The sequence below is a fragment of the Mytilus californianus genome, unplaced genomic scaffold, assembly GCF_021869535.1.
Source record: "Mytilus californianus isolate M0D057914Y unplaced genomic scaffold, xbMytCali1.0.p SCAF_7, whole genome shotgun sequence".
NCBI lineage: Eukaryota > Metazoa > Mollusca > Bivalvia > Mytilida > Mytilidae > Mytilus > Mytilus californianus.
This window is the reverse complement of record NW_026262723.1, coordinates 67,956,735-67,977,832: the sequence shown is the minus strand read 5'-3', so window position 1 is coordinate 67,977,832 and position 21,098 is coordinate 67,956,735. Positions and strand designations below refer to the sequence as shown.

General features: G+C 34.2%; 1 protein-coding gene across 1 annotated transcript in view; it reads left to right on the top strand.

Moving 5' to 3' along the window:
* LOC127710265 (uncharacterized) overlaps positions 1-20,964 on the top strand; it is a 52,358-nt gene extending 31,394 nt beyond the window's left edge. Inside the window, exon 2 of the mRNA XM_052216040.1 lies at positions 17,806-20,964. Coding sequence (XP_052072000.1) covers positions 18,423-20,246 — 1,824 coding nt within the window. The 5' untranslated portion in view covers positions 17,806-18,422 and the 3' untranslated portion in view covers positions 20,247-20,964. The remainder of the gene's footprint in view (positions 1-17,805) is intronic.
* Positions 20,965-21,098: the final 134 nt, after the last annotated feature.

Below are 21,098 nucleotides of genomic sequence, written 5' to 3'. Positions count from 1 at the left end.
ACAGTGCTGAATTTTTCATTTCCATTCACTAACTTTAGTTTGCCTCAACCAAATGCTATGAAACTTGTACACAATACTTATTACCACAAAATACAGATCAAGTTTGAATTTTGGAGTTGTCACTTAATTTTCTAGAGTTATGCCCCTTTGCAAATGGAAAAATTGCTGATTTTTTTGTTTCCGTTCTCTAAATTAAGTTTGCATCAACCAAATTTTATGGAACTTATACACAATACCTGTTACCACTAAACTCAGATCAAGTGTTTTTGATAAAGTCACTTTTACTGTTCTTCAGTTATGTCCCTTTATAACTTTATATGATATGCAAGCGGGGGCATCATCTGTGGTCCATGGACACATTCCCCATTTAATTTTTTGTTAAACATCGATTTTTGACTTTTTTGGTGTCGGAGCCGATAAATTAGGGTTGGAAGGGCAATCAAAACACATCTTTTTTGTTGTTAGCCTTATTGAAAACTATAGTAAAGAGATGGAAACTTTGAATAGTAAAAATGATTAACACCATAAGACCTACATATAAGTCACATGGCCAAAATCATCAGTTGAGTTATTGCCTGTCAGTGATGGGTTTGTTTGGTTTTTTTTATGGAAAATAGAAACTTTAAAAAGCAAAAATGATGATTGTGAGCTTTAAATTAGATATTTTTTTTAATACCAAGTTGATTTGAAATAGTTATAGAAATTTTTAAAGTTGACTGCCTGAAATTTAGTGCAAACTAAAAATTGTAGCTTTTATACCTATTAAAATTAAATCCTTAAGTTTGAAAGCAATAAACCATATATTATAAAATAACCTGTTCAATACATAATTGATATAGTTGGACTGATTTAAGACCAGTCAAGACTAAATTTAAAGGTCAAGACAGGTGGAGACTGGGTCAAGACTAAGTAGAGACTGGTCGGGACTGGTTGAGCATTTGACAAGACCATATTCTGACTTTACCAAGATTATCAAGTACTCTTAGACTCTTTAGGTTAAATTGTAGACCAAAGTCAAGTACAGTTAAGTACAGTCTAGATTATGTTGAGTCTTTTCAAGTAAAATTGTGCTTACTTTGAAAGTCATTTTTACAGTGACAGCAGCAATCACAGGCGTTACACTGTGTTCTTTGGAACCCTTACAAATTTTTCTTAAAACCATTTAAATTTGCCTTGTTTGTTTCCAGACAATTATTGGTAAAGTAAAATAATTAAATTAATAGGATTAGAACTTTGCCCCCCTTTAAAAGAAGAAGATATCTATAGTATGATTGCTAATCCTAATGATAACTCTAAAAGTAAAAAAAAAAATGTTTTATTTTTTAAAACTTTTCCAGTTTGCCCCATTTGTTTGTAGGTAATAATCGGTAAAGTAACACATATATATATATACATATATCAAAAAATGAAAACACCAGATTAGAAAAAATGATGCAGTATGATAGCTAAGGAGACAACTGCCCTAATCTGAACAAAATTTATATATCATCAGTGTGGAAAGGCTTCAATTATATATTGAACAAAACAAATGACATACAGTAACATGAGTAAGCTATGAAAGGATGTCGACCTGTGATAACAAATTCATCTATTATCATGATTATAAGAAAGAACAAAATATGCCGGAAAAAAAAAATCATGAATAATATGCCTGAAGGACTTTAAAATATTGAACTTGAATTGACTTTTCTTTGTAGGATACATAGAAATCTTGGAGGACAAATTGACTTGAGTCTTAAAAGACACAGATATGAAGATAAACAAGAGGAAAAGAATGCCAAACATAGTTTAAAGGACTGCATACTTCCTGATATCTTTCAAATTATTGTGTCTTTTTGGTATAAATGTAATAATGCAATATCATCTTATTTGTATAGGCATGTATACATCCTGCAAATCTTGTTGGTACCTTTTAGCTCCTTTTAATGCAACCACTATTTATAAAACATTGTCCTGATTGTATTTCTATATGTGAGTTTATTAGTTAACTAGCGCTTGCCGCGTAGTAATTGCATATATATGCATTATTAAATACCATACCTATCATCAATCTTAGTCTTTTTAATTAAGAAATAATTTTTAAAACAAGTTTTTTTAATGGAATTTTATTTTCTATGTTTAACCTGTAATATGCACTTAGTCAAATATAGCAGGTTGCAAAAGAGATGCAATAGAGAGCAAACATTATATTTCATGATTACATAAAAACCTTCTAAATGTATCAAAATTCTGTGTTGTAAAATCTGAAAGATTTTGTTTTTCAGGATTTTTCCCAATATGTTTAAGAAATCTGTAGCATAATTTTTGCTTGTAGATTTTATTTCGGGATTTTTCCCGAAATGGGTAAAAAAAAAACTATGCACCAAGTGTGTGCCTGATAATAGAGTTATATTTTCGGGATTTTTCCCGAAATGTGAAAGAAATTATTAGTCATGAGTTCTAGCATATACATAGATTTTCGGGATAAATCCCCAAATATAATTGAAGACATCTGTGTTATACATTTTGTACTTAGTTTATTTTTGTCAGGATTTTTCCCGAAATGTGTTTCAGATCTGTTTGTCAAAACGCTTTTCCAACAATTTTTTATATGTTATAAATAATAATGTTGAAAATGATTTCGGGACATTTCCCGAATAACAACAAGTGTCACATACATATTTACCACTAATATTTTAAAACTTTCATATATTTTGGGAAATTTCCCGAACATTAAATTTAAGTTTTATCAATTTTAAGAATAAAAACATGGAATATTGTAAAAATTGTGTGTTTCTTTATGAAATCTGCATTCATTTATAGTAAACATTGAAAAAGATTATAAAAAGGAATAAAATGGATTTTACTCTTTTAAAATAGAGTCAGTTAATATGTTTAAGTAATGCATACAGGCGTGATTCAATAAAATTTTGAGGTCCGCCGACCTTTATGTATTTTCTGTTCCAATCTGATTAAAATTCAGATCATGTGCCCAAGCTTTGCTTACAAGGCCAAGCTTGGACACAGGGTCGGTATTTTAATCAGATTGGTTCTGGTATATCCCTAATACTGCCGATTTCAATTGTTTTCATGACTAGACTCTATGAATATGTTAGAAGTGTTGTTTCTCTTTTTTAACTCACCTGATTCAAAGGGTCAAGTGAGCTATTCTCTTCACTTGGCGTCCTTCGTCCGTCATCTGTCGTCGTCATCGTCCCTTCGACTTTTACAAAAATCGTATTCTCTGAAACAACTGGGCCAAATTTAACCAAACTTTGACACAATCATCATTGGGGTTTCTAGTTTAAAAATGTGTCAAATGACCCTGCCTGTGAACAAACATAGCCGATATGAGTAAAAGTAGAACATAGCGGTAAAATGCAAGTTTTGTGTACTGTCTTGAAAATCGCTATGAATAGAGAAAATCTGACAATGATGAGATCTACATATTGTCTAATCATATCAAAAATGACGACTTCTTGTATGAGTTATTGTCCATTTTTTGTCAATTTTGCCTATTACTATTATCTTCAAAACTATGATAGACATAGAGATTCTTTTAAATCGTAAAAGATATCAACAAGACAAGATCTACAAATAAGTTTACTTGGCAGAAATCGTCGACTTCTTATTTGGGTTATTGCCCTTTCATGGTGATTTTTATCCATTTTTTGCGTATTTATCAAATACCTTAAAAATGATAACAGATGGATGGAAATTTAATGAAGCAAAAAAAATCAGCAAGACAAGATCTACAAATAAGTCAAGTTGTCGAAATCTCCTTATTGGAGTTGTTGCTCTTTAATGCAAATTTTTACCTATTTTTAGTGTTTTTCGCCTATTATCTTGGAAACTATAGAAGATAAATAAACACTTTAAACAGCAAACATGATCAGCAAGACAAGATCCATAAATAAGTCGACATAGTCGAAATCGTCTGAAGACTACTTAGTGGAGTTATTGCCTCATAATGACGATTTTACCAAATTTTTGCGTTCTTGCCTAATATCTTAAAAACTATAATAGATCATAGTTAAAAAATTAAATGAGGAAAAATAATCGGCAAGGTAAGATCTACCAAGAAGTCTTTTGGACTAAATCGTTAGTTGACTTCTAATTGGAGTATTAACCTTAAAATATCGATGTTTACCCATTTATTTGGTGTTTTTGCCTTATGTCTTGAAAACTATAATAGATAGATAAAACATATGATTCAAAAACAGTATTTCATGTTTGAGTGGAAAGAAAATATTATTGAGATACTGCATGCAAATTTCAATGGAAAAACTCCGACTATTTTTTGCTAAAACTCAAGAAATAAAAACATTGCTCATACCTTTTATTTCATATCCGTCAATCACCTCCATTAATTGTAGTAACCATTTATTAAGTTCAATTACTGGGACGTTTTGTTCAACAATAAATTTAAGTTTCGATGTGATTTTGTACGTTATCTGTGATTTATTAGATATTTTTTTGGTTTAAAGTGTGTGTTGATCACATATTGTTGGTTTTTTTTCGGTAGATAATTATATTTTTGTTGCTGAAATTTTCACTTTTTATAATAGTGAACCAAATCCTTTGGATAAGATTTTTTCCGGATAATGACTAGTCATGGTAGTCCTGTAAAGTTTACATCTAACTAGTCCCAAAAGGAAAACGAGTGAGGGTGTGTTTGAAAAATGCATTGTGTGTCAATGTTCGTCACCAGATTAATTAATATGCATGCGAGGGGTCGGGTAACTTTTATTTTTGGCATGAAAGAAGAGAAAAATATTTATTTTGACAAAGGCAGATGCTAAAGAACACGGTGAAAAGGCAAGGAAACTAAATGCTAACTTTAAAGAGAAATTTAACCTGGACAGCCATATAACTGAAATGTTGGAATTTAATAAATTCAACTTACTTACTTGAAGAAACAGTACCATCGAAAATGTCATCTTCAAGATTCAATCAACCATAATAATTGGTAAACCAGAAAATAAAAAACTAACAAGACAGAAAAAGAGGAGCTTTGAAAAAGCAAGAAAGACCAAAAGAAAATCTGATCTTGACAGATACCATCGACTGAAAAGCTCAACACAGAAAGAATGTAGGAAGGCATAGAGAGACAACATTGACATCATTAATCCTGAATTATCAGTAAATCCTAAAAGATTCTGGGGATTTATTAAAAGTTAGAAATGCGAATCTGTTGGAGTTTCACTTCTCAAAGATAGAGACTGAGTCACATACTCAGAAAGTGAAAAAAATGGCAAATATTTTACACGATCAATTTTTCTCGGTAGTCAACACCAGTGAGGATATCAATACCGCCTTTATACCGTTCCTAATATAGGGAGAGAGTCCACATCTAACAATGAACAATATACACGTAACTGAAAATGGTGTACTTAAATTGATAAGTAACTTGAATATCCACAAAACAACTGGTCCAGATGAGATCCCAACAAGACTTCTCAAAGAGCTTGCACCATACCTGGCAGCAACATTTACCACTTTCTTTCAAGCATCAATCAATCAAGGCACCATACCACCAGATTGGAAACGCCTTTGTTGTAACAATTTTTAAGAAAGGAGATAATAAATCAAGTGCCAGTAACTACCGTCCAGTTTCCTTGACTGTTGTCACATGCAAGATTCTAGAACATATAATCTGCAGTAGTATTGCAAAACATCTTGAAACCCACCACATCCTAAACGATGCTCAACATGGATTTAGAAAGAACCGTTCATTAGAGTCACAACTGATCTTTACAATACAGGACTTGGCTAAGAACATAGATCTCGGTAAACAAATTGACCTTATCTTGCTTGACTTTTCGAAGGCAGTCGATAAAGTCCCTCGTGACAGATTAATTACTCTATAAAGCAGAGTACTATGGTATCAGCGGGCCAACACTTCAGTGGATCAGGGTTAATCTAATCTCCTCAAACCAGAGAGTCGTTGTGGACTGCAAAACATCTCACACTGCACCTGTCCAATCAGGAGTACCACATGGCAGTGTACTTGGGCCTTTCATGTTTCTTCTGTTTAACAACGACCTACCAGACTACGTACAGTCATCAACAGTTCGTTTATTTGCAGATGACTGTGTACTGTACAGGAGGATCCAAAATGATGCAGATTCAAAACTACTACAAGAAGACATGAATAACTTGCTCAGATGGGAATCTGATTGGCAAATGGAATTCCATCCCAGCAATTTGGAATTTGTTGACTCAGCAAAATACATAGGCGTAACAATCCATAAAACCATTAATTGGAACACACATATAGAAAGCATAGCTAAAAAGGCAAATTCAATTAAGGCCTACATCCAAAGAAACATGCACCACTGTCCACAACAAACAAAAGCTTTATGCTACACAACGCTAGTTAGACCATTGCTTGAGTATGCATGCTCAGTTTGGGACCCGTTTACCAACCGTAACACAAAGAAACTAGAAAGTGTGCAAAGAAGATAAGCCCTGTTTGTTATGAACGACTACCAATAAACCAGTAGTGTAACATAAATGCTAAAAGCTCTACAGTGGCAACCACTAGCCGAGAGGAGGGCCCGATGTAAAGCAGTAATGATGTACAGAATAGTACATGGCCTCGTAGCAATACCAAAGCTAGAGCTACATAATACATCATCAGTAGCTAGAGGATACAAAACACGATTTATTGTACCATATGCCAGAACATCAACATACAGGCATTCGTTCTTCCCAGACAGCATACGGATAACACAGCCTTTCACAACCTTTGGTGGATAGTACCTCACTAGATTCTTTCAAGCAGGGGGTACTGAGCTGCAGCATCCTTAATCGCACCATCAGACTGTTTTTAACTTGCCCCTGTAAATATTTTCTTGCACCTATGTTGTCACACCTAGCATGGGCAATAGTGCGATAATACTCAATTAGAGGACTGCACTGTATTGGAAGAAGAAGAAGAATGTACGCAGAGTTTAATGCAGAAATAAGACCCTCTCATGAGGAAACTAGACCAACTGCCTTACGACGAGACGAAGAGCATGTAAAACTTATTATAGACCATGTTCACCAGCGACCGACAAATCCTTTTGATTTAAATTCTCATCTCAAGTGACTCATCAACATCTCAGCTGGAATGCACTCGCCTGTGGAAATTGGATCCTCAATGACAAAATCATTTGACGATAGTACAATGTATAAAAATTGTCAAATCGTTTGTCAAAGGTGCATCGGCGGAATGTGACAACTGTGACTTCTATGGCCCAATACCTAGATCAAAAATTAAAACCTTCGAAGACTTAACGAAAAAGTCTAAAATCAAGTGTAGGTCAGGAGAGATACTTAATGTACATATTAGTCTAGAATTAGCAGTTCGTCGTGATGGCATCAGAAAAGAGAAGGTTCAATCACTCTCAATTGGATCTATTCCTACTTCTCTTTTCCATGAGGACGGTACCATGCTAAAAATATGTAAGGCCGATCTTTGTCATTAGATAGAAGCTGAAGCTGTATCTCCAGGGGCGGATCCAGCCATTTTCAAAAAAAAGGGGGGTCCCAACCCAGGATTAAGGGGGTTCCAACCATATGTCCCCATTCAAATGCATTGATCGTCCAAAAAAAGGGGGGTTCCAACCCCCGGAACCCCCCCCCCCCCCCTCTCTGGATCCGCCACTGATCTCATCATCAGCTGGGACCATATGATCGATCCGCTACCGTACTTATCAGGGACAAAATGGATGGCCTTAAAACAATGGTTAAATGTTAAGACAGAGGTTACTGACTTTCATGATTTATTCAGGACACACGTGCACGAAGAGGCAAATGCAAATGATTCTACATTTATGTTTGCTGACAAAGAGATTGGAAGGCAAAACTAGAAGGGTCGAATAGTTATAAATAGTGTTACACCCCAGTTCTATTGTTATACTTCATAGTTTCTATTTCTGAAACATGTGTAAATTGAATAGATCTATTGTTACGAATAACAATGGATTTTGACCACAGGGTGTGACGAGCGGGGTTTCTGGAAACCCCTGCTTTCTACATCCCGCAAACAAAGTCCATTGTTATTCGTAACAATAGAAATTGATTATTTTTTAAATAGCTTGAACATAAGAAATTACTAATAGTGTTCACTACAAATAGTTTCATGATATTGAAAAAACACAATTTAGGAAATTCCAATAAGCATCTATATGGAATACAAAAATAATCCTTTAAATACTCTTTTGCTTGAAGGTATTTTTTTTTATCCCAGTCATATGTCTCTATTCTAAAGCATTGATTTCTTTTAAAAAAAGGAGATTCTCTAACTCCCGGCCACGCCCCCCCCCCCCCCCATCCCCCCCCTCCCGGTTACCCAGTGGCCGATCCGGGGTTGGGGGTTCCGCGGGTTGGACCCGACTTTTATTTAAAAGATCAATGCATTTGAATGGTTGGACCCCACTTTTTCTCTTGAGTTGGGAACCCCCGGGATCAGCCCCTGATTGCCCCCAAAAAGGGAGTTCCTCTATATTAAATATTGTATGTTGAGCGTGTCTGGTAGTCGGGTTTTTAATGCAGACACACCTATCCCTTAGTATGTTCAAATATGAATGTTTGTTTATTATCGAGAAGGAGGGGGGGGGGGGGGCGGGGGCTTTTGTTTTTGATAAAATCGTAAGATATAAAATACAGTAATGATTACCTTATGATACAGGTAAGTACTTTGGGTTATAATATTGCATTTATCTTTAGTCTCTTCTACCAAATCCAACGCTTGCCACAAAATGTCGTCCGTCTTATACCCGTCCATATTGACAACTGTATACCAGGAGCATGACGTATTTTTTGTTTGTAATAAGAATACACGAAACAGTCAACCTTGACCTGCTGATCCATATTAGCACATGGATTTAACGGGAATATTCAAAACAACATGACATTTGTAAAATATACTCACTTGTCAAATTTTGAACGAAGATAACCAAAGAAAGGTTACTAGTGGGGTTTCATGTAATAAAAAAAATATTTCTATAAATCATGGTTTGATATTGTCAATAAATATGCTATCGTTTTTTTTTTTTTCATTTAATAATCAATGTTAACAAATATAGGATTTAAAATGGGGTGTAAGTTAGTTATACACCTCGGGATACGGCGTGTCTGGATAAGAAACCCCTCCGGCCTCCGGCCGACGGGGTTTCTTATCCAGACACACCTATCCCTCGGTGTATAACTATTACTTGTCAACGGTTAATCGGTCAGCTCGGGGCAAGATCTAAAGTAAACATAATTAGAGTTAGAGTACATGTATTTTAAACAGTTGTAAGCTGATTAAATTTTACGGTTTACGTCATCATTTCACATTGATTTTCGTAGACTTCATGAAAATATGCCACCTCCATTGTTGGTTCGACGATTCAAAAATGGTTAAACGCAAATTTGTGGATGAAGTTATTGTATAATATTGTGTGGTATTAAGTAACACGCGTAATCATCTAAAAACTGAAACACTCCACAGAATTTTCTGAGATATCAGAGAAAATGAAACAATCTCCGGTTTCAGACTTTGTCAATTCGCTGAGATCAAGAAAATTTTCATCTTCTCAATATGAAGTTATTACAAACGCCAAAGTAGATATGAGGGTATTTGATTATTGAAAATAAAGCTTTACCAGGACTGCTCAAAGCCAAGCCTTATAATGCCTTAGCATTAACTTCAATTAATTTTATCATAAAACCGTGTACTGTAAACCAACTTATTTTCGAAGATACTTTATGTCGCGTTTAGCCTTTTCTAGTCCACTTTGTGGCGATTAAATATCGCGATTTTCTAATTTACTTGATGTAGTTAAATAAGGAAAGATCAAGTTTCAAATATTCGCGAAGATTTATATTGGCGTTATTTTTCTACTCGCGAAACTAGCGAAAATAAATCGCTAGCGAAAATTAGTTGGTTTACAGTATTTGTAGAGTACTGAGGACCATTAAAACATCAACTAAACTACCAGTTAACCGGTTAGTCGGTTGAAAGATTGTCTTAGTAACCGTTTAGACAAAACTGTTCAATTTGACAACACTACTTATAAAGTCTCCAGATACATATGTCTTCATTCTTTGTGTAAATTTCTTTCCGTCAATGCAAAATAACCAGGAAATGTGGTTTCATAGATTACCTTAGCTGTATTTGTCAAAAACTTTCGGAATTTTGGGTTCTAAATGCTCTTCGTACTTTATTGTGCCTTTTCATCTTTTTTTATTAGAGCGTCACTGATGAGTCGTTTTTAGACAAAACGTACAAAATTTTAATCCGGGTATCTATGCTGAGTTAATTCAAACAGGGACAATAACTAGCAATAAAGATGGTCGTAGATTCCTCCCTTAACATGATATATGTAGTTTGTCAAGCCCTGCTAAGTGTAAAGTTTTACCGGTTGTTCGTGCTTTCATAGGTTGTGACACCACATCGTCAATGTTTGGAATAGAGAAGAAAACTGTTTACAAAGTTTTAAAGAACATTCTTGAAGACTTCATGATTTAAACCTTCTTTAAAGCGATGAGATTGACAAATGTGTTGCTGTCCATAAACGGAAAGCCAAATTTGATCACGGTGATCTGAATAAACTTCGCGTAAGGAAAGCTAAACAGAAAGATGCTAGCCTGGTAAAACAACCCCAATACGAATCAACTTTTGTGCAACATGTCCTGAGGGCTTCGCTTCAGACCAGTATTTGAATTTATTTACATATTGCACAGCCACCACGACAGTCTCCTTTAGACCTTGACTGGAAAGACCAAAGTAGATTAAATCCCACTACTTTAAGGGTGAAAAAATGTCTTCAGGTTACTTGCAAGCTTTTACTTTGTACCTGTAAATCTGTCTTGTAACGAACTTTGTCCGTGTCGAAGAGGTGAAGCAGACTAATATGCTTACCGGATTTGCAAATAATGAGGAAGACTTTGACGTGAAGCTTAGATATTGTATAATTTTTTTCAATGTGAAGCATTTTTGTACTGTTTACCCCATATTTGGTGAAGACCAGAGCTAATGTTTGTAGCTCTTCAAAGACAAGTTATAGAAGGGTCTTGGTCGATTTTCAGATTACAACATTAACAGATTAACATTATAATCCATCACTTCGCTAAAATAAAATGAGACTACACATTTTTACAGGATAATCCTACGAAGAGAATGTTCATGGCATAAAACTTATTTTGTTTTACACTGAACCAACAGATAAGTTACACCTATGATTTTTTTTAAACCTCGCATTTGCCTCGGTTGACTATGTTTTTTCTTTGGGTTATAATTGATCTGTCGACTTTGCAAGTTATTTATACGATATTTGTTAATCTATTACCACATGCCGATTTTCCAAAATACATATTCTTTTGAATGCAAAATGGTGTTTGAATTTATTTTTTTTTTTAAAGGAAGAAAAATAACTAAAATATTGAGAAACTGGTGTTATACAGTTTAAAAAATAATTCTCTCATATGCTGTGGTGACAAATCAGGGGCGGATCCAGGATTTTGGAAAGGGGGGGCGTAGTATTAAAATGTTTTTGACCTTTTTTTGGCTAAAAAACATAAAATAAGTGTAAAATGCTTTTTATAGTTAAAGTGTAGGGGTTGGACATTTTTGGTGCCGTATTCTCTCCATTAATTGTCTATTATAAAATGATTGTATGGATCCAAAGCTATGTACTAACTACTATATTTGATGTGGGATTTGTCAGTAAAAAATGGACATGGAAAATTCTCGTTTGTTGTATGGTTAGTTAGCATAACCACACAGATTTCTTGTTGTAAACAAGGTATACGTCTATTCAATGAAATTTACAATACGACCGACACGAAGAAAGACAAACAAGCAATTTTTATCCAAATGTTTGGTTGAAATGTTTCAACCAACAAGGGAAGTGAGGGGTTCCAAATCAACCAAAGGCTACGAATGAGTCGGAAATGACAATGAAGTTGTGAATGACGGTCGACACATGGAGACATATAGGCCACACCCAGCAGGCAGGTTGCAGTCGGGCCTTGAAAAAAGTATTCAGTATATCAGTTCGGCGAAACAGACACTCCTGTCAGATATGGGATTCACATGCAACCCCCCCCCCCACCCCAAAAAAAAAAAATTACGCCCGTTTTTTATTCATCATGTTCATTTAATGCTAAAAAATTTTGTTGAAAATAATTTTTTCTAATAGCAAAAAAGTGGACAAGATTATTGTTTTCAATCCAGATGCGGCCAGAATTTTTGTTTATGGCAAAAATCAGGGTCAGAATTTTTTCTCAGACTGCCCCCTCAGATCAAGTGGTCCGTACCTTATACTTTAAATCTATATCTAGAGCTTACTGACTGGGGATCGCTATTCAGCAATGTTATTAATGGGTTGGGGCGTGTTGGGTTAAACATGTTTTCGTAGGTAAATAATATTGCTGTGGAACTTTTTTTTCATGAGAGTGTAATAGAGTATTACTTTCTGTTGGGTGGAATTGTGAAATAGAAGTCAATACGTTCTTGTTCAATACTTTGTCGCTTTGAAGGCGTCATGCTTGTCATCCTCAGCCTAAGCAATGTGTTACTATAATTTGAATTTCAAAATGACTGAGTGACGTTTTTTTTCGACGTACTGGTCAACTCCACCGTAGCGAATCACATGACTTTGACATAATCAATAATATATTACAGTAAATACGAGCGAAAAATATCTTTATAAGTAAAAAATTGTCGCATAAAAATTAAATACTAGTACACGGGAAATGGCAAAGTTCGCGAAGTCTAGTCTGATTAACCATTTAACAAAAAAAAAAAGTGCAAGCAAAGGGGGGGCGTACGCCCTCTACGCCCCCCTCTGGATCCGCCACTGCAAATAATAAGCAATGTAAAAGTTAATGGACGTGAAAAGGTCATGCCACATCTATACTTTCTTTGTCATAAATGAAAAAAAGATCAGAAGTTTCATCATTAACCCCATTTTGTAATGGCAGCTGTTCATACAAATAGTTAAAACTGTCGTTTTGACATCCTTGGTAGTTTATGCTTTTGATTAAATCGTTTTTGTAGCATTCTACTGAATATAATTTAGAAAATTCCTTCTTGTTTCTTCGTGTTTGAATTTGTGATAATTATATTTGAGGTTTGACCTTTTACCTCAATTTTACAAATATTTGACCATTCTGGGCTTTTATGACCAAACATTCCTTATTGTACACATTTTCCTCTTTCCATCGATATGCAATATAGGTGTGTGTTATTCCGGTACATTTTTGGATATGTTGCTCTTTTTACCTATTTTTAGTGTTTTTGACTTTTATCTTGAAAACTATAATAGAAAGATAGACACTAAAAATAATAAGAATGATCAGCGAGACAAGATCTACAAATAAGTAAAATTTTGCCGAAATCGTTAATAAACTCTTGATAGGAGTGATAACTATTAAATGACGATGTTTTACCCTTGCGAAAACTAGAGAGGATAGAGAAAACTGTAAACAGATAACATGATCAGCAATACCAGATCAACAAAAAAGATATCTTTGTCGTGAATTCTATTTGATTCCTCCATGTTGGATAGGGTCCATGGTTGAAGAATCCCCTACTATTAGACCTAGGTTAGCGACATATGCTCTTTAAATCCTCTAGTTTTATGAGTGTCCATATCCAACCCAAAGTTGTTGAAAGTTCATAGTTAAGCTTAACAATGTTTTTTCCATTGCGTGTTTTACTTTGACCATGTGTGGTATAGAAAGGCAAATGTGGAATTTTTTACGGCATGTAAAACTTTTGAAATCCTCACTCATTTATCGCTGTAGTCTGAACTTTTAATTTTCTGGCGGAGTCGGTTGTTGTTGGTTGTGTTGTCTCTCTTTCTATCGAACTTTGTTGGTACTTTTTGGTTAATATCGTTTCTAAAAAATGTGTTATTGTAAAATTCAATAGAATGTGTTTGCCTCGAGCATACTCCGCCATGTTCAGACTTTTGTTCGTACCATGCAACTAAAATATGGGGTACCATAAAATCATGCTTGTAATCGATCACGGAAATGCCGATTATTGAGTACGGACCTGGAAACTTTGAAAATTTGTAGTACGTTGCAACAGGCAAGGGATGAGACTCCTATAGTATGAATGTAAGGTAGTTATACTGACAACAAAAAAGACTTTTAACTGATTACACTACCCAGTAGGAAACAGTTTTAAAGAAGCAGCAAAACAAATTTTTGTTAAAAAAATACGACAAAATCATTATGAGGTCACGTTTAACCTTATTGTGTTACTTCAGGTCATACTTAACCTTACTGTGTTACTTCAGGTCATACTTAACCTTACTGTGTTACTTCAGGTCATACTCAACCTTACTGTGTTACTTCAGGTCATACTCAACCTTACTGTGTTACTTCAGGTCATACTCAACCTTATTGTGTTACTTCAAGTCATACTTAACCTTACTGTGTTACTTCAGGTCATACTCAACCTTACTGTGTTACTTCAGGTCATACTCAACCTTACTGTGTTACTTCAGGTCATACTTAACCTTACTGTGTTACTTCAGGTCATACTTAACCTTACTGTGTTACTTCAGGTCATACTTAACCTTATTGTGTTACTTCAGGTCATACTTAACCTTACTGTGTTACTGCTGCTGGTCTGATACAATCTGCTGAGACTTTATCTGCATGGTTGAAAACATTTTTTTTTTGCATATATAAACGTTGTTTTAGTAAGTGTGTATTAATAGATATCTAATATTAAGTTGTTTAAAGAAAAAAATACCATTACATTGTACTAAAGCCAAACAAATATAAGTGTGTTATAAGACCAAATGTGGAAAAGGGAAAATTTTACAAAATTTAATTCCACCAAAATTTTCTAAGTTCGGTAAAGTTGACCTTTGGTCTTAGTTTTTGAAAAAAACGTGACCATATCTGAACCTTACGCCAAGTATATTCTTACAGTGCAATGTTTCTTCCTTCAAATGATATATCATCCGGGATATCGAGCAATAACACTTCATTTTCAAATGAGATGAGATGTAATATATCACCTCTTCTGTTCGTTCATGCTTCCGTGTCCGTCAGTACCTCAGCCCATAACACATTTCAGTCTTACTTTTTTCTCATGAACTACAAATCAGAGGTTCTTGATATTTGGTTGCAAGCTTCATATTGGTTACATTTTCAGACACATTTAATCTAATTCCTGCTTGCTTTGTACAAAAGAGTACCATCACGAATATTCCATAGTTTTCTAATCCAATATTTCAGGAATGTAATACAAATTCGCAATATACATTTGATAAATATAAAGACACAAGCATGAGATTATTGTCCCCGCGCAACGCATTGCGGGGGACAAAGAAATACCGGGCGTCCGTCCGTCCGGTCATGTTAGCGTTCTCACGTGTACAGTTCTTGCCAGATTTTTATGAAACTTATATCATATAGGTTTATATCAGCAATGTCTTGGACGAGTTCGAAGATTAGTGCCGATCAAGTATTTTTAAAATAGTTATGCCCCTTGGAAACATTAATTATATGAACAATTGTATCTTTAGTGCTTACATGTGTACAATTCTTGACAGATTTTATGAAACTTATATCATAGGTTTATATTAGCATTGTCTTGGACAAGTTCGAAAATCAGTGCCGATCAAGTATTTTTAAACAAGAATTATGCCCCTTTGAGATATTAATTATATGGGAAATTGCCTTATCAGCGCTTTAATGTGTACAATTCTTGCCAGATTTTTATGAAATTTATATCATAGGTTTATATCATCAATGTTTTTGACGAGTTCGAAAATCAGTGCAGATCAACTATTTTTAAAAGAGTTATGCCCTTTGGAAATATTGATTTTTATGAAAAACTGCATTGTTATGTGTACAATTCTTGCCAGATTTTTATGAAATTTATGTTAAATGTTTATATCATCAATGTCTCAGACAAATTTGAAAATCAGTGCCGATCAATTATTTTTAAAAGAGTTATTTCCCTTGGAAATATTGATTATATGGAAAATTGCATTGTTAGCGCTCTCATGTGTACAATTCTTGCCAGAATGTTATTATACTTATATTATAGAAGGATATACTAGTACTTAATAAGTTTTGTATTACTAATATATTTGTGTTATTTGTGTTATAAACATTGATTTGTTTACAAGAAATGTTTGTACTATAACGATACCTTATAACTCATTATAAGATATAAATGCATTTTACACTTTTTTTCAGCCGCTTATATATGTGTTCCTCAAATTTTTTTCTTTCAAAAACTATGAAAAAATAACAAGGACTTTATAGGATTTCCATAAATGACTTTTAAAACTATATGTAATTAAATTATGAAAAGAAAAGTAGGGGTTAGCGGGCAAAACTTCTATTGGCACTACATGGATAATCTAGAGGATTCCGAATGTCTGACAAAAGTTTAAAAGGCAGTGGCTATTCGTCCGGCTAGCCGGACAAATAGTCAAAAATGTCTATTCATCCGGCAAGCCGGACAAATAGCATTTTTACGGTTTTTCGCTATTTGTCCGGCCAAAATATAATGCTGAAGATATAACATCGTGTTTTGAAGGAGATGGATAAAGCATGAGTAGTTTTAAAATATATTGTCCAACATCGTTTTATGAAAAAGAACTCATTCAAATAAAAAAATAAACTATACATTTGATTCAGATTTTTTTATTCTATATATATATATAAAGGAATTTGGGGATGGGGGTGGGGTGGGGGGCAAAAATGATTCTCTCTTTTGTTGTTCTGCCTTATTTCCTGTAAGGTAAATAGTCGGGCCAATGATTATTGGCTTCATTAGACATCTATGATTCCAAAAGATCCTGAATTTATTGTTTCTGTGTAGTTTGATTAAAGTAAGGTCCTGAAATGATTATGCACGATTCTTCATTTAAATTGTTCGGCGATTTTTAATTCATAGGAAATTAGAGAAAAGGGTAGGCACGTGTAACATGTCCCCAAAAGTAGGATTGGGTTTTCGATAGAATTTAAAAAAAAATGATTATTAGATACAACAGAAAAAAGGGGGGATACCCCAACCCTGGTGTCATATTCCCAGTCCAGGCATATCAGTGCATTTTCATAGATCTCCGTAGTAGTATAACTTTAAAAAAATGCATCCAAGCAAGTTTGATATAGTATTTTTCTGAATGCGTTTTGCCTCCATAAGGTAAATGGGGGTAAATCATCAATTTCACTTTGATTTCAGGCTTATTCCTCACAGTTAACATGTATACGCTATTGTTCTGGAATCACTCCTATAGAAATTTGTTTAAAGCAATCACATTTTCTTTTGTTTTCTTTATGGCATCGTTAAATATAAATCACGATCTCCGATTCTCAAAACGTCCATTGCATACGCGCGTTTGTTATCCGACACCTCATCCGGGACACTTTCCGCGTCACATGACACTTTTATTTATATTGAAGATTTGCGCATCCGCAGACGGATGGCCGGACGAATAGAGATTTTTAATTATTCGTCCGGCTAGCCGGACGAATAGACACTCCGAATTTAAAAAACAAGAGTAGCGAACATCCTTAATTCGACATTTATTTAAACGAGGTATGTCTCAAATAATGCCATTAGAATGCATGACACAATAACAAGACATTTACAAATAATATAAAGAACAGTGACACATAAACACACACCCATGCGCGCATAAAATACACATATTCACCATATCTATTAATTATAATTTTAGACCGATTAAAATGATTTGGCTGTTAATGCGGTGGTAAAAAAATCCAATCTGCGCAATGGATATTAACAAAAAGTATGATGTAAGGCATCTTATATTAGTATACTAAACGTGTTGTTGTCTATTTCAGTGGAATGGAAATCCCTTGGCCTGTTTCCACATCAAATAATTCGCTTGCGAATGCGACTGCAAAGTCCAGATAAATATTGAAAACTGTGAATTATCTTGAACTCTGATAACTAGGAAAGATTTCAACAATAAGCCGGTTCGTTATTAAAGAGGTCGGTCATATCAGAGATATTACCGAGTTAATACGAGCAGGGGGTCAACGAAGAAACACCATGGAGGATAATGATAAATCGGAAGACATTTCTGTAGAACATTATCGGAATATAGACACCAGTGAAAGATAAAATAATCGGGAGATGCTACTGAAGACTTAGATAAAACTAGCGACTCGGCAACAAACAACTGTCAAGAGACTACTGCTAACCAGATAGACTTAGGAGAAGAACATACTCACTTAGTAATTTATTTGGTTGACGAAACATATGATGACGATTCTGTTAACCAGTCACATGTCAAAGTCTTTGTGTGTAATATAAATGATAAGTCTGAAACTGAAATATCTACCAAAAAAGGAAATCAACAAAAAAGAACTCGAGAATCGAATGATGCCACAAATATTGAATATCAGTCAAATGACAACGAATTTTGTCAGGTAACCGTAACATATAAAAATATCAAATGGAAGACAATATTGAAACAGAAAAATCTCAAATGGTAGACAATATTGAAACAGAACAATCTACAATGGCAGACAATATTAAAACAGAAAAATCTCAAATTGAAGTCAATATTGAAACAGAAAAATCTCAAATGGAAAACAATTTTAGAAAAGAAAAGTCTCAAATGAAAGTCAACATTGAAACAGAAAAATCTCAAATGGAAAACAATATTAAAACAGAAAACATTCAAATGGACGACAATATTGAAACAGAAAAATTTCAAATGGAAGACAATATTGAAACAGAAAAATCTAAATTGGAAAACAATATTAAAACAAAAAAATTTCAAATGGACAACAATATTGAAACAGAAAAATCTCAAACGGTAGACAATATTGAAACAGAAAAATCTCCAGACGAATTATATGTTGTTAATCCAGTAACAGAATGTTCATTATCAGAAGATTATATGTTTATGCAAAGAGCTCCGTCACACATTACTGTTTCTAAATGGGCAATGAAAAACACACCTACAAGAAGAATGAAATCATCCGATTCAGTAATAAAGGAAGAGGTTGATGCATTAACAAGACATAATTCAAAGAAGAAACTGATAAACAATTTGGGTATTAATGATAATGCTGGTGAGGGCATTGGGATAGAAAGCACCAAAGTTTGCATGAATATTGCAAACACTTCGGAATCAATGCACAAGGAAGGCGAAAACGATTATCGACTGGCAACAAACAACGATGAAGGGATAAAATCAAAAAGAGACCGATTGTCTGGGGGCGTTCCCGATGATGATACGGATTCGAATAATTTACACTCATCTTTACAATCGATAAAACATGAAGATATTGAGACTGTTAGAAGTTGTATGGATTGTATTAAGCCAGTACAAGTTAAAACTTGGAAGGAAATCCTCCGAGGCGATCATATCATTCTTTCAAGGAGTTTTTATGATCATCACGCAATTGTAGTTAGAGTAATTGAACCAGAGGATGATAACAGTGATAAGATTGATTTAGAACTAATTCATCAGACAAACAGTCCGATGGGTGCCGTTTGGGGCAAAATTCGTCCTAAAGGAACACTAGCCAAATTACAACGTAAAATTGAAACTGTCAATTTAAAAACAGACATAGTGATGATTTGTAAATATTGGGGAAGCATAAAGCCGAGTACTCCAGAAGAAGTGGTGAAACGGGCAATTGGGGCTTTACAAGTAGACCAGGAGGAATTTCGGTATGATATTATTGATAATAATTGCGAACATTTTGCGTCTTGGTGCGTGACTGGAACAAGACTCAGCGTTCAAATAAGAAAAGTAAGGATTGTTCTTAAAATATTTTTTAAGTTAAGGAAAGGATTCCGTGGTCTTAGTGACGAACTATTAAGAAACCAGGTCGAATATGAACATGGTATGCTTTGTAAAATGTGCTTCGAGAGAAATAAGAAAATGCTTAGTGTAACAAAAATGAAAGTTCTACAAAAAGACGATATACAAAAAGGGGACATAATTTTGTATAGCTATTTCAGACTTCTACACTGTTCAGTGGTTCTTGATGTCCTCAGTCGTAAGGACAAATATATTGAGTGCGAGATTGCACACTATGCATTCAAGGGGCCATTCACACAGAAAAAAATACAAAGTGATATTTTGAAAGTTCCGTTTAATGGATCAGTTTCTGTATTTGATTACTCGAGTGAATTTAAAACCTATGATCCGGAGGAAGTAGTTCGTCGAGCAAGGGAACGAATAGGAGAGCAAATGTTTTCTTATTTTTCCAATGACTCAAGCCACTTCGCCCGCTGGTGTAAATTGAAATTGTTGAACTAATGAATAGAATAGAATAGAATAGAATATTCACCAAATTAGGGCCCCAGGAGGGCATATAGCATATAAACAATAACATTTGCAATGCAATCTAGACAATATGAAAAAATAAATACTTTGGTCACTCTTGAATCTTATACAAACACATTAGCTTGACAGAACTAATCGTTCGCTGATTAGGGATAAATAATTTAGATCCAGTCGAACTATCTTAGAACTAGCTCTCCGACACAATTTTCTGATTGATTTAATTTTTATTGAAGGAACTTTCCTGTGAAACAGTCATACACCAAGCCTGATCATAACTCAGTTGTTGCTTGTTCTTTAGTTCCTGTTGACGAATTTTAACTCGCCTGTCCCCGAGTCAGGAGCCTGTAATTCAGTTGATGTAGTTGCTGTATATATCATATTTGTTTTTCGTTTATTGCTTTGTCCATAAATCAGGCCGTCAGTTTTCTTGTTTAAACTGTTTTACATATAATTTAGTCATTTTTGGGATTTTTATATCTTGCTATTTGGTATGGGTTTTGCTTATTGTTGAAGGCCGTACGGCGACTTATAGTTGCTTTTCATATTATCATCTTTAACCATATTTCTAACTTTATTGGGCTAACATACATGTATTAGCTAGAACAGTTTGAATAAAGCAAAAAAATTTGCAACTGTTGTATATATGCAGTTACTAGTTTGATATACAAATATATTAAAAATTGTATAACTGTTTAAATCTGTCTGTTACATAACTTCAAAGCAAGATTGTTGTCTTAATCACAAAAGACCTTTGAAATAATAAAATCACACCCTTTACAGTTTAAATTATATGTTTTATGACCCAAGTGTCAGGGATTTGTCTTT